Source organism: Schistocerca piceifrons, chromosome 2 (genome assembly GCF_021461385.2).
Source record: "Schistocerca piceifrons isolate TAMUIC-IGC-003096 chromosome 2, iqSchPice1.1, whole genome shotgun sequence".
Lineage (NCBI taxonomy): Eukaryota > Metazoa > Arthropoda > Insecta > Orthoptera > Acrididae > Schistocerca > Schistocerca piceifrons.
Genome location: NC_060139.1, coordinates 886,958,976 through 886,973,576, shown reverse-complemented (window position 1 = coordinate 886,973,576; position 14,601 = coordinate 886,958,976). Strand labels below are relative to the sequence as shown.

Below are 14,601 nucleotides of genomic sequence, written 5' to 3'. Positions count from 1 at the left end.
TATAGTTGGCACTGTAAATATGGGAATCATTTTCCAAAAATATATTATCCCTTGTCCACTTATTAAATGAAACGTACCTTCTTAACAATGACAGTAAAAGTTGTGTGGTCTTCATTACATTCAACTTGTAATCTGTCTTTCATACAATAGTTCAAAGTGATTTCGTTCTTGTACACTCTACAGTGGTGTTGAAAACATGAAACATTTCCAGAACAGCTATTATTCATCTTATTTTTAATAATTTATATTTCCTTTAGCCAACGAATTTATTCATCACACACTGCACAATGTTCAGACCGTTGAGGTAGATGTGTATTTGGTAATTTTTGTAAAGTGATTTACTCCTACAGTAAATAATGTGTTTAAATCAACCACAGGAACATAATTTCGCTTAGCAGACAGTGAGTACGGAGTAAAGAGTAACTATCCTTAGTAAAAATTATTTTCAAGTTCCATGATACAGCCTAAATATTTTTTTGCAAAAATAATACGGAAGACGATAAAATCAGCTTTTGACTTGAAACTTATTTAGAATGTACCTTTGATTTTCACTGATGTATCATAGATATGTGTGGTATAACCTTCATTGGGATTTAAGAGCAAAATTAAATGTTCTCTAAAGGAGTGCAATTTCCAGAGAAAATGATTCCTTACATCTTTGGTTATTATTATCTATAAACGTCAAGCTTCAGATGAAAAAAGAGTTTCTCTTCGAAATTCTAAAGTGATTTCGGTTGCGCGAAAGAACGTTTATTATGCTCATTTATAATATTTCAGATTTATTTTATCAGAAGGGTTTGATTTCAGTTTATTTCATGTTTCAGTCATGCAATAGTGACCTATATAGTGGACAAATATGCAAAGAATGATAGCCTGTACCCGAAGGACATCCTGAAACGCTCTATAGTTCATGAGAGGCTGTTTTTCGACGTCGCATTGTATACCAAAGTTTTAAACTTTGTCGTAAGTATTTGTGTCTCATTTTACAAGCAAGACAATTACTTTTGCAAATAAATGAAAAACAGACTTAACTAAATATCATAATTTGACATGTAATGATTTGGTAATGTGTGGTGTCCTCTATATTTACTTATTGAAATAGTTTGGAGACTGTTGTAAAGTAAACATTGTTGAGAAATCGGCGTATTGAAACAAAGATAGTCACTTATCTTCAGTTGAAGTTGCAGTGCACAGTTAAAATGTGTTCAAGTAAGGGTATTACAAGTGAAATGGTTTTTAAGTACTTTTATTGCTATTGCTTAATGAGATATTGCTAAGAAGCAAATAGGCTAAATCACGAACGATACTGATGGAAACTATTAAGAAGAAAAGAGCTAGTGGAGATAAATGTGAAGAAAATAGGAAACGGAGTATCTGCACCTAGAACTGACTTTGTGACGTTACAGGTAGCTTGAGCGAAATGACGGAGATTTGGTTTACTTTAAGTACACACAGAAAATTGTTTGTAGTACACGGAATGTTACAGGTGTAAAATTTAAGTTTGAATTACAATTTAGTCGATGGGAATGGCTTGCTTGAAGCCAAGATGATGGAAACGGCGGAAGATATACAGGTAATCCAGTTATGCAGTTTGAATTTCACAGGACAGTTAAATATTTAAGTTCAAATAATGCTGGTCACGTTGCTGCGATAATACGTGTGTGTTACTAGATGCTGAATAAATATGCTTTCAAAAATAGGGGAAACAGTCTTTTGGGAAGTCTTTTGGGAAGACTTCACGTTATTTCATACCGAAAGACACTGATGAACACGGTATTATTTGTGAGTAAAGTCAGTTACCTCATAGCGATCGACAGTGTTGCATAAACCAAGCCCTGAACCATTTTCATTAAAACGAAGTAAAAATGCTCCATTGACTACGGTAACCGAGTGATAAGGACTTAGAGGAACGATTCATGGTTCAAAAATAGCTCAAAGTTACATATTAGTAGACTGCCAGTAACATATTATACCTATAAACATGAAATTATATATTTTATCAATCGAAATTGCTGAGGGAAGCCAGTTTTCCAGTGGAAACCATAGATACCTTCAAGTCCCACGTACTAAAAATGCTGAAAACATTATGGGCAGAAGCATATCTGCATACCAGATATGAGTACTAAGACCTGCAGTCTCTTATACCAAAGTCTTACTGACCTCACAGATATTTAGAGACGGCTATGCATCTCAAATGTTTACGAACGTATGTTGAAAAACAATAAAAAAAGCCGTAGAAATCACACAGACTGTTGAAGTTCACACAACTGCAGGAAGAAGTGGCGTGGAAGCATCAGCTCTGTGACTCACCATGACCTGTCCTTCATAAAACATGGATGGAACATTCTATTAACAAATTATTCCCGAACGAAAATAAGTGGAATAATCAAAAACGTCACATCGCCAAATCAGCAAGTGTATCCGTGAAATGACGCATCTGGTCCCTGCGGAAAGTAGACATTCACTATATTTCTGGTACTGTAAACTGTTTTCGTGAGTGTCCTTCCGAATGGGGGAAATTCCGCTACTCTAAACATTACCTACAATTTTAGTTTCCCAATCTCTTATGCTTAAATCATTTCCCGTCAGTGCCGAGATCATTCCGTCGAGATCTCGAACGGCGATTGCTTCTATCATAGGGCTACAAATAAGATGATGTTCAGTTTAGAATGACTTCGTGTCGCAGAGATGTTAGACTCAAACATACTAGATTACACTCTCCCGTTCTCCCATTTATCTTTCGACCAATGATAATATCGGAACATTGCTGCTCATTGAAAGCCCTATTCAGCATCAAGCAGACGCCTTGTACATCGTTTGCAAAGGTTAGAAGAAAATAATATGAGAATAGTTCAATTAGCAACTTGGCACAACCGTAATATTGATTGTTTAACATCTCGTTTAGCCTCATCAGATACTATAGTTACGTAAATTTTTAATGAAGATATCACGTGACTCTCTCTAATCCTGATATGATGTTTCCCGCAGATAGCCCCTCTGCTTTTCAAAAAGGAGCCGAGTGACGAATTGAGGGACAGTCTGATAGACGGTCTGGAGACGACGGAGCGGTTCTTGACCACCAACAAATTTATTGCCGGGGACAGCTTAACCATTGCCGACTACTGCTGCTACTGCAGCATCACATTTGTTGACGTAAGTACATTTTGTACGCTACTAGAGTGACACTGTCTTAAACTTAGGAATTACAGTACGTTACAATTGTGGGGAGGCAGTATAGTTTGCTTTTTATATCTTACAGCTATTCCGTTATGAGCTCTCGTGTACTTTTATTTTTTCATAATACTCAGAGCATTCAAAGAACTTGTAATATATTTCTATTTATTTATTTTCTTTTGCATATTCTCCTCATCCTTTATAATTGTGTTCTGTCTGAGACATACAGTACGTTTCTGATGGGGAAGTTGCATAATAAATGATGTAGATACCTATGGTAAGGTTTCACATTCAGCTCTTAACCACGTCAGCTCGACATTCTCATTTGTCTTCCTCAACTTCTTTGCGTAGTTAAAAGATTTGCCTTCATTTTATGTTTTATCACGTATCTATAACAATGTTATTTATTCAGCAATATTAATTATTAACCGCAAAAGCTTTTCAGTTCCTGTATTTTCATCTTCAGATGCAATACTGTCCGATTTACGCCTTAGTTTTTCAGGTTGTTTCGCTAAACGCAAAGTGATTTACACGATGCGAATATTTTATTGGACTAAAAAACGTATTTTATATTGTAAGGACTTAGCCACGTTTTGTCAGCATGAGAACGTGTGTGACTATTAATTGAAGGTGAAAACATTTGTTATTTCAGTACAGAACTACACTCCTGGAAATTGAAATAAGAACACCGTGAATTCATTGTCCCAGGAAGGGGAAACTTTATTGACACATTCCTGGGGTCAGATACATCACATGATCACACTGACAGAACCACAGGCACATAGACACAGGCAACAGAGCATGCACAATGTCGGCACTAGTACAGTGTATATCCACCTTTCGCAGCAATGCAGGCTGCTATTCTCCCATGGAGACGATCGTAGAGATGCTGGATGTAGTCCTGTGGAACGGCTTGCCATGCCATTTCCACCTGGCGCCTCAGTTGGACCAGCGTTCGTGCTGGACGTGCAGACCGCGTGAGACGACGCTTCGTCCAGTCCCAAACATGCTCAATGGGGGACAGATCCGGAGATCTTGCTGGCCAGGGTAGTTGACTTACACCTTCTAGAGCACGTTGGGTGGCACGGGATACATGCGGACGTGCATTGTCCTGTTGGAACAGCAAGTTCCCTTGCCGGTCTAGGAATGGTAGAACGATGGGTTCGATGACGGTTTGGATGTACCGTGCACTATTCAGTGTCCCCTCCGACGATCACCAGTGGTGTACGGCCAGTGTAGGAGATCGCTCCCCACACCATGACGCCGGGTGTTGGCCCTGTGTGCCTCAGTCGTATGCAGTCCTGATTGTGGCGCTCGCCTGCACGGCGCCAAACATGCATACGACCATCATTGGCACCAAGGCAGAAGCGACTCTCATCGCTGAAGACGACACGTCTCCATTCGTCCCTCCATTCACGCCTGTCGCGACACCACTGGAGGCGGGCTGCACGATGTTGGGGCGTGAGCGGAAGAAGGCCTAACGGTGTGCGGGACCGTAGCCCAGCTTCATGGAGACGGTTGCGAATGGTCCTCGCCGATACCCCAGGAGCAACAGTGTCCCCAATTTGCTGGGAGGTGGCGGTGCGGTCCCCTACGGCACTGCGTAGGATCCTACGGTCTTGGCGTGCATCCGTGCGTCGCTGCGGTCCGGTCCCAGGTCGACGGGCACGTGCACCTTCCGCCGACCACTGGCGACAACATCGATGTACTGTGGAGACCTCAAGCCCCACGTGTTGAGCAATTCGGCGGTACGTCCACCCGGCCTCCCGCATGCCCACTATACGCCCTCGCTCAAAGTCCGTCAACTGCACATACGGTTCACGTCCACGCTGTCGCGGCATGCTACCAGTGTTAAAGACTGCGATGGAGCTCCGTATGCCACGGCAAACTGGCTGACACTGACGGCGGCGGTGCACAAATGCTGCGCAGCTAGCGCCATTCGACGGCCAACACCGCGGTTCCTGGTGTGTCCGCTGTGCCGTGCGTGTGATCATTGATTGTACAGCCCTCTCGCAGTGTCCGGAGCAAGTATGGTGGGTCTGACACACCGGTGTCAATGTGTTCTATTTTCCATTTCCAGGAGTGTATATTCTCGACAGTCAGAAACATGGCTTTTATGTTACAGTGTTAGTTTACTAAGTTTCATTGATTCTACGGAGCCGTGAAATTCAGTGTAGCGAAGAATGCAAGAGTTCATCTAGTTTATACAACAAATTCTGGGAGTGTATGTTTTCTGTACTTTCTTAAAAATAATTATGACGAACGTAATGTTTTTTGCTACATGTTCACGTCTTTCTGAGTTCCGATAGATCGTTTTACTAATTATGGTTTCCATATTCACCACTTGAATGTGTAGAAAGCATTCATGGAAACTAAAATGAACGTATTGGACTTTATAGGCGTAGCTGCTGACTGCAAATAGATATACTGGAAGGAGCGGCTGACCATGTATTATCAGCAAGAGATATTACACACCAAGCGAGGTGGCGCTGTGGTTAGCACACTGGCCTCGCAGTCGAGAGGAAGACGGTTGATGCATGCATGCAAGCATGCATGTCCCAAGCAATAGGCACTCCAGCCACTACAGCCGTTATGAAGTACATCAAATGAATTCGCAATTGCGAATAAGGACAACATTCACCTGTAGACTGGAATGACGACAATTAAGATTTGTGCCAGACTGGGAGTCGAACCCGGATCTCCCGCTTATCGCTAGCGCTCGCCTTACCATTTGGCTATCCGAGCACGACTTGCTGCCAGACATAAACTTGCATGTGGCGCAACCATGCGTCTGCCATCTGTCCTCGTACATCCATTGTGTACATTCCCGTACAGATCAGACGCTGTACCTGAAAGTCACTTGCCCGGTATCGGCAGATCAATACGATATTATGCGTTACACAAGCAGATGTTGAAATAACAACTGTAATTTTTTCAAATTAATCTAAAAAGTCTTGCAGAAAACGGCATCAGCGGTGCCTGCGTTTGTAGATGATCTCGTTCGTACGGCACAGAGTTTTCGCTTCTGTTGCTTTCTCACTAGCCTAACTCAGAAGCACTGACTCAATACATTTGATAATTCTGGCGCGTACCACTTCAGCATTTTGTTTTTATTCAGTAGTTTGTAAGTAACCTATGTTTGTGGGGAGAAGCACGAAAATGATGCAGAAGCGCAATTGGGATGCGGAAAGTTAATCCGGAAACGATTGAAACAACGCTTATTGTTGGTTGATGATTGGAAAAGGTACCAACACTTAAAAAACGTTAAGCAACGATTTGGAGAGTATGCAAATCTAGTAATATGGAGTGGGAGTGGAGTGGATGAAGATGAGTAAGACAAAGTGCGTTTAGTAGCTTTTTTGTACGTGACACGAGGATTACAGTGTGCTATCAAATGTGGCACAGTAGGCAGGAATCACTGATATGTTTCTTTAGTAATGCCATAACAGAAGCCACAGGTATAAAGGAAAATTTCAGTGGAAACAAGTTTAGACGTAGACTACATTAAACTACTTGATTTTTTCTAGACTTTAAATAACTATGAGTAAAGAGGTTATCAGTCAATTGGCTAAAGCGGTTGCGATAGTTATGTCCTTCTCATAGCCTCTAGTACGAGGCCTGAATGAATGGACGTTACTGCTATATACTGACGCAACCTTAGGCTAAGAAGTAATATGGGCTTTTGAGGAGGACGTAACTCTTGAAACTGATTTACCCAGTAGGCAACATACACTATGTGATCAAAAGTGTCCGGACATCCCCAAAAACATACGTTTTTCATATTAGGTGTATTGTGCTGCCACCTACTGCCAGGTAGTACATATCAGCGACCACAGTTGTCATTGGACATCGTGAGAGAGCAGGATGGGGTGCTCCGCGGAACTCACGGACCGTGGTCTGGTGATTGGGTGCTACTTGTGTCATACGTCTGTACGCGAGATTCCCACACTCCTCAACATCTCTAGGTTCACTGTTTCCAATGTTATAGTGAAGTGGAAACGTGAAGGGGCACGTACAGCACAAAAGCGTACCGACCGACCTCGTCTGTTGACTGACAGAGACCGCCAACAGTTGAAGAGGGTCGTAATGTGTAATAGGTAGACATCTATCCACACCACACACCATTACACAGGAATTCCAAACTGCTTCAGGATCCACTGCAAGTATTATGACAGTTAGTTGGGAGGTGAGAAAAACTGGATTTCATGGTGGAGCGGCTGCTCATAAGCTACACATCAAGCCGGTAAATGCCAAACGACGCCTCGCTTGATGTAAGGAGCGTAAACACTGGACGACTGAACAGCGGGAAAATGTTGTGTGAAGCGACGAATTACGGTACACAATATGGTGCTACGATGTCAGGGTGTGTGAACGGCGAATGCCCGGTGGACGTCATCTGCCAGCGTGTTTAGTGCCACAGTAAAATTCGGAAGCGGTGTTATGGTGTGGTCGTGTTTTTCATGGAGGGGGCTTGCACACCTTATTGTTTTGCGTGACACTATCACAGCAAAGGCTACACTGATGTTTTAAGCACCTTCTTGCTTCCCACTGTTGAAGAGCAATTAGGGGATGGCGGTTGCATCTTGCAACCGATCGAGCACCTGTTCATAATGCACGGCCTGTGGTGCAGTGGTTACACGACATAACATCCCTGTAATGGACTGGCCTGCACAGAAGCCTGACCTGAATCCTATAGTACACCTTTGGGATGTTTTGGAAGGCCGACTTCGTGCGAGGCCTCACGGACCGACGTTGATACCTCCCGTCAGTGCAGCACTCCGTGAAGAATGGGCTGCCATTCCCCAAGAAACCTTCAAGTACCTGATTAACCATATGCCTGCGAGAGTGGAAGCTGTCATCAAGACTAAGGGAGGTCCAACACCATATTGAATTCCAGCAGTACCAATGGAGGGCGCGACGACAGGTGCCCGGATACTTTTGATCACATTAGTGTAGGTGAGCACTGACTGATAACCTATGCATTCAAATTCTTTATGGTCCTCGAACAACATGTCAAATGTGAAAAATTTAAATAGCTATGAGGGAAAATATCATTCCCAGTTCTTATAAAAATGATGAGTAAACCCAATCTCTTCCTGCATTTCAAGACTGAATAACAGCCAGTAAGTACTCGCCAAGTTACAAGTGAATTGGGAGGTGTGAAAGCACTATCCGTAAGTTACTGCTTGAACAGGAGAGCTATAACTACATGAACCCAGAGTTTGTTTCAGACTTCGTGTTATGTTTAGTCGAACATTACTACAGCTGTTCGTGAAGCAAAATCAGTTTTAAATCTGGATACTTTCTTCTGATTAAGCCTGTTTCGTTAGTGATACTTCAGTCATGTATGGACTCGCTTAAATACCCATATCAAATTTGTGCGAAGAGGCCTACAAAATTTCCAGTGAACATGTCAGAGGGTGTAATACATAACTACTCAGTGCAGCATAATACTGTTCTACCCCAAATCACTGTATTGCGGCATGAATATACTATGTGAGTTATTAAAATGTGTTATCTAGTTGTTCGGCAACGCTTAGCGCCTTCAGAATTCTGCACGTGATGCTTCAGATTCCTCGCTTGAAGTGCAGGGGAACTGAAAGATGTGACACTTTTCTAGAATGCAGTTCTTATATAACGCGATTGCTTCTTTACTTTTAACATCATGAAACATTCTTCTTACCACACCCTGGTACTTACAAGGGAACCTCCCCATCGCACCCCCCTCAGATTTAGTCATAAGTTGGCACAGTGGATAGGCCTTGAAAAACTGAACACAAATCAATCAAGAAAACAGGAAGAAGTTGTGTGGAACTATGAAAAAATAAGCAAAATATACAAACTGAGTAGTTAATGCGCAACATATGTAACATCAAGGACAATATGAGATCAGCAGCGCCGTGGTCCCGTGGTTAGCGTGAGCAGCAGTGGAATGAGACATCCTTCGTTCAAGTCCTCCCTCGTGGGAAAATTTTAATTTCTTTATTTTCGCAGTTATGATCTGTCCGTTCGTTCATTGACGTCTTTGTTCACTGTAATAAGTTTAGTGTCTGTGTTTTGCATCCGCACCGCAAAACCGTGCGATTAGTAGACGAAAGGACGTGCCTCTCGAATGGGAACCGAAAACATTTGATCGCAAGGTCATAGGTCAACCGATTCCTCCACAGCAAAACACGTCTGATATATTCTATACGATACTGGTGACGGCATGTGCGTCACATGACAGGAATATGTTGTCGACCCACCTAACTTGTACACTTGGCGAATGGGCAAAAAGATTCTTCTACCTTGCCCGATTTAGGTTTTCTTGTGGATGTGTTAATCACTCCCAAAAAAGTGATGAAAACATAAGAGTTTGTCACATAAACTGCAACAAATGACTGCAACAGTCGCACAGTTTTCCCTGTGCTCTGTCAAAACATATGTTTTTAACGTTTTCAAATTTTTCCGTGTGTAGACCGTCAAATCCTGCATATGTCCAAGCAAATCTGAACATGTCCTGGAATTTTGGAGAGCAAAGTTGATTGTGTGTGTGTGCCCGAACTTTGATAATTGTCTGGGGAAAATTCAAACCAAGGACCTCTCGTTCGACAGCTGTTCACGCTAACCACAGGACCACGGCGCTACTAAGACAATACGATCCGTAATATTGTATATGTTGAGCATGGGCTACTCAGTTTGTATGTTTTGCTTATTTTTTTCATAGTTACACACAACTTCTTCCTGTTTTCTCGATTGATCTGTGTTCAGTTTTTCAAGGCCTATCCACTGTGTCAACTTATAACTAAATCTGATGGGGGTGCGATGGGGAGGTTCCCTTGTTAGAAAAATGGTACCATAGACATTCAGTAATTTTTCGGGCTTGTACACTTTTCTTGTGGCATCTGCAGAGTGAGCTCTTCATTTTATTCGCTAATTCTTAAATTCCCCATCAATTCTCAAAGTCTAAGACCTTAACACGGAAACACAGACTTAATTCTCTTGTTGTTGCTTTGACGCTGGGGATTTAATGAGCCTGTAGAATATCTACATGTTTTGTTTCTTGTCTTTTTCAGGTTCCACAAAAGGGTAGAATAGACCTCACAAAGTACAAAAATATCCAGAGGTGGATGGACCTACTCCATAAGACTAGCCCCTTGTTTAAGAAGTATGACGAGATAGCTGAGAATGCGCTGAAAGTATTTTTGGAGGATGGAAAGTATTAAATATCCATTTGTTTTTCTTAATGAGTAAATACTGCACCTGTGGAAATACTGTATTGTTGTGCTAAAAGTGTGAGCAATACTGTAACTAAAGAGGAGACCAAAATAAAATAGTAAATATCTTGATGTTTCCATTTGTAAAGAATGATTGTAGGTCTCCCAATTTTTCCTCTCATGATAGTGTGAGAATCATCTTTCGTGTTGGTATGGTCGAATTAGCAGCAGAATGGGCTGAGGAGTGGAAGTGACTGGCCGCTCAGGTTGTATGGGTTGTATGGGAGACCTTTAAAGAAGTCGCTGTGTAAGCGACTTGTGGTAACATGAATCGTAGTCGTGAGCTGGTGCCGTTCGAACAGTGTATGATGGTCGGTGCCATAAGAATGGGAATTTCGATTTCGGCAATGGTGCAATAATTCGGCTTCGCACTTTTAACCGTGTCCATAGTGTATCGTTATGGGTTGAATGACGGTGTCACAGTCCACAAAAAATGAACTAAAGGCCGTCCAGCCACCCTCGATGAAGGGCATCAGTGCAACACATCACGGCTCTGTTCAACACAGAATTGAGCGAGACACGTCTCCCAGTGGATAATCCGTAGGAACCTGAGCTGCATGGGGTATGGGAACCGGCGCCGCACATGGATGCAACTGTTAATCCAACTTAACCTGGCGCAAAGGCTTTCATTTGTCGCCAGTCACCAGGGATGGACACTGTAACAAAGGCGTAATGGGATATGGTCGACGAATCACACTTCCATGCCGTTGGGAGGCACCGTGTATGGTGCAGACCTCATGAATCAATAGATCCTGGCTGCCAAAAAGATGTGGTCCAAGGCGATGGTGGCGATATGTTGAGGTGCTCAGGGACCATATCCACCCATTTTTGGCCTTTCAGCGCCCTGACGATACTGTGGTAACGTGCATGGGAGGTCCAAAGACTGAGATGGCCAATCCAGAGCCCAGATTTGAAGCTAATCGAGCATATCTGGGATATCATGAAACGCAAGCTCCATGCCACGGATACTGCTGCACCCACGAACAGATCAGAATTGGCTACCGCTCTGCAAACGATTTGGTGTCATCTGCTTCCAGACGGGTAATATGGACTTGTAGACTCACTTCTACGGCGTCTCACTGCAATCGGCAGAGCCAGAGGAGGCTCCAGGTGATTTTAGGTGCCTCTCCCATGACATATGCTAAGTCAGTGTAATTTCCGGAGTACCCCATAGAAGGGTGTAATGTTATTTCTATCCACAATTTATGTAAATGATATAGTAGAAAGCGTCAGATGCTCATTAAGACAGTTTGCAGATCATAGGGTTGTCTATAACAATGTAGCAATGCCAGAAGACAGTATCGATATTCAGAATGACCCGTGGAGGATTGATGAATGGTGCAGGTTCTGGTAGTTGATTCAAAATATTGTTGTTGTTGTGGTCTTCAGTCCTGAGAATGGTTTGATGCAAGTCTCCATGCTACTCTATTATGTGCAAGCTTCTTCATCTCCCAATACGTACTGCAGCCTACATCCTTCTGAATCTGTTTAGTGTATTCATCTCTTGGTCTCCGTCTACGATTTTTACTCTCCACGCTGGCCTCCAATACTAAATTGGTGATCGCTTGACGCCTCAGAACATGTCCTACCAACCGATCCCTTCTTCTTGTCGAGTTGTGCCACAAACTCCTCTTCTCCCCAATCCTATTCAATACTTCCTCATTAGTTACGTGACCTACCCATCTAATCTTCAGCATTCTTCTGTAGCACCAGATTTCAAAGGTTTCTATTCTCTTCTTGTCCACGCTATTTATCGTCCATGTTTCACTTCCATACATGGCTTCACTCCATACAAATACTTTCAGAAACGACTTCCTAACATTTAAATCAATACTCCATGTTAACAAATTTCTCTTCTTCAGAAACGCTTTCCTTGCCATTGCCAGTCTACATTTTATATCCTCTCTACTTCGACCATCATCAGTTATTTTGCTCCCCAAACAGCAAAACTCCTTTACTACTTTAAGTGTCTCATTTCCTAATCTAATCCCCTCAGCATCGCCCGACTTAATTCGACTACGTTCCATTATCCTCGTTTTGCTTTTGTAGATGTTCATCTTATATCCTCGTTTCAAGACACTGTCCATTCCGTTCAACTGCTCTTCCAAGTCCTTTGCTCTCTCTGACAGAATTACAATGACATCGGCGAACCTCAAAGTTTTTATTTCTTCTCCATGCATTTTAATACCAATTCCGAATTTTTCTTTTGTTTCCTTTACTGCTTGCTCAATATATAGATTGAATAACATCGGGGAGAGGCTACAACCCTGTCTCACTCTCTTCCCAACCACTGCTTCCCTTTCTTGTCCCTCGACCCTTATAATTTTATAATTTCCATCTGGTTTCTGCACAAATTGTAAACGGCCTTTCGCTCCCTGTATTTTACCCCTGCCACCTTCAGAATTTGAAAGAGATTATTCCAGTCAACATTGTCAAAAGCTTTCTCCAAGACTGCAAATGCTAGAAACGTAGGTTTGCCTTTTCTTAATCTAGCTTCTAAGATAAGTCGTAGGGTCAGTATTGCCTCACGTGTTCCAACATTGTCAGGACTGGCTCTCCCAAGGCTGTCAGTAGTTCTAATGGAATGTTGTCTACTCCCGGGGCCTTGTTTCGACTTGGGTCTTTCAGTGCTCTATCAAATTCTTCACGCAGTATCATACCTCCCATTTCATCTACATCCTCTTCCATTTCCATAATATTGTCCTCAAGAACATCGCCCTTGTATAGTCGCTCTATATACTCCTTCCACCTTTCTGCTTTCCCTTCTTTGCTTAGAACTGGGTTTCCATCTGAGCCCTTGATATTCATACAAGTGGTTCTCTTTTCTCCAAAGGTCTCTTTAATTTTTCTGTAGGCCGTATCTATCTTACCCCTAGTGAGATAAGCCTCTACACCATTAAATTTGTCGTCTACCCATCCCTGCTTAGCCATTTTGCACTTCCTGTCGATCTCATTTTTGAGACGTTTGTATTCCCTTTTGCCTGCTTCATTTACTGCGTTTTTATATTTTCTCCTTTCATCAATTAAATTCAGTATTTCTTCTGTTACCCAAGGATTTCTACTAGCCCTCGTCATTTTACTTACTTGATCCTCTGCTGCCTTCACCACTTCATCCCTCAAAGCTACGCATTCTTCTTCTACTGTATTTCTTTCCCCCATTCTTGTCAGTTGTTCCTTTATGCTCTTCCTGAAACTCTCTACAAACTCTGGTTCTTTCAGTTTAGCCAGGTCCCATCTCCTCAAATTCCCACCTTTTTGCAGTTTCTTCAGTTTTAATCTACAGTTCATAACCAATAGATTGTGGTCAGAGTCCGCATCTGTCCCTGGAAATGTCTTACAATTTAAAACCTGGTTCTTAAATCTCTGTCTAATCATTATATAATCTATCTCACACCTATCAGTATCTCCAGGCTTCTTCCATGTATGCAACTTCCTTTTATGGTTGTTGAACCAAGTGTTAGCTATACTCAAAATATAAATACATGTAATATACTGCTCATACACGGGAAAAGAAAGCCACTACTGTATAACATCACTATTGAACAGAAACTACTGGAAACAGTGTCTACTGTAAAATATTTAGGAGTTACTACCTAGAGCGACCTCAAGTGGAATGACCCCATTACACAAGTAGTAGGAAAAGCAGATGCCAGACTGAAAATCATCGGAAGAATCTTACGGGAATGTAACTCCTCCACGAAACAAGTGGATTATGAGGCTTTTGTTCGACTTACTCTTGAGTGTTATCAACGTGGGGTCAATATGAGGTAGTACTAATAGAAGAGATAGAGGAAGATCCGACGAAAAGCGGCCAATTCCGTCACGAGATTGTTTTGGTTAACTGTAGAGCATCACCACGATGTTCAAGGACTTCTACTGACAGACGTTGCAAGAGAGGTTTACTATTGAAATTTTGAGAGATCACTTTCCGAAACTTTCCGAAAGAGCCGGACAACGTGCTACTTCCTCCCACATACAAAAAATGGCTCTGAGCACTATGGGACTTAACTTCTGAAGTCATCAGTCCCCTAGAACGTAGAACTACTTAAACCTAACTAACCTAAGGACATCACACACATCCATGCCCGAGGTAGGATTCGAACCTGCGACCTTTCCAGACTGTAGCGCCTAGAACCGCTAGGCCACTACGGCCGACTTCCCACATACATCT

The 14,601-nt window shown here is 42.3% G+C and overlaps 1 protein-coding gene across 1 annotated transcript in view; it reads left to right on the top strand.

Moving 5' to 3' along the window:
* LOC124777204 (glutathione S-transferase 1-like) overlaps positions 1 to 10,506 on the top strand; it is a 32,808-nt gene extending 22,302 nt beyond the window's left edge. Inside the window, exons 4-6 of the mRNA XM_047252519.1 lie at positions 825 to 963; positions 2,989 to 3,153; positions 10,230 to 10,506. Coding sequence (XP_047108475.1) covers positions 825 to 963; positions 2,989 to 3,153; positions 10,230 to 10,379 — 454 coding nt within the window. The 3' untranslated portion in view covers positions 10,380 to 10,506. The remainder of the gene's footprint in view (positions 1 to 824; positions 964 to 2,988; positions 3,154 to 10,229) is intronic.
* The last annotated feature ends 4,095 nt before the right edge of the window (positions 10,507 to 14,601 follow it).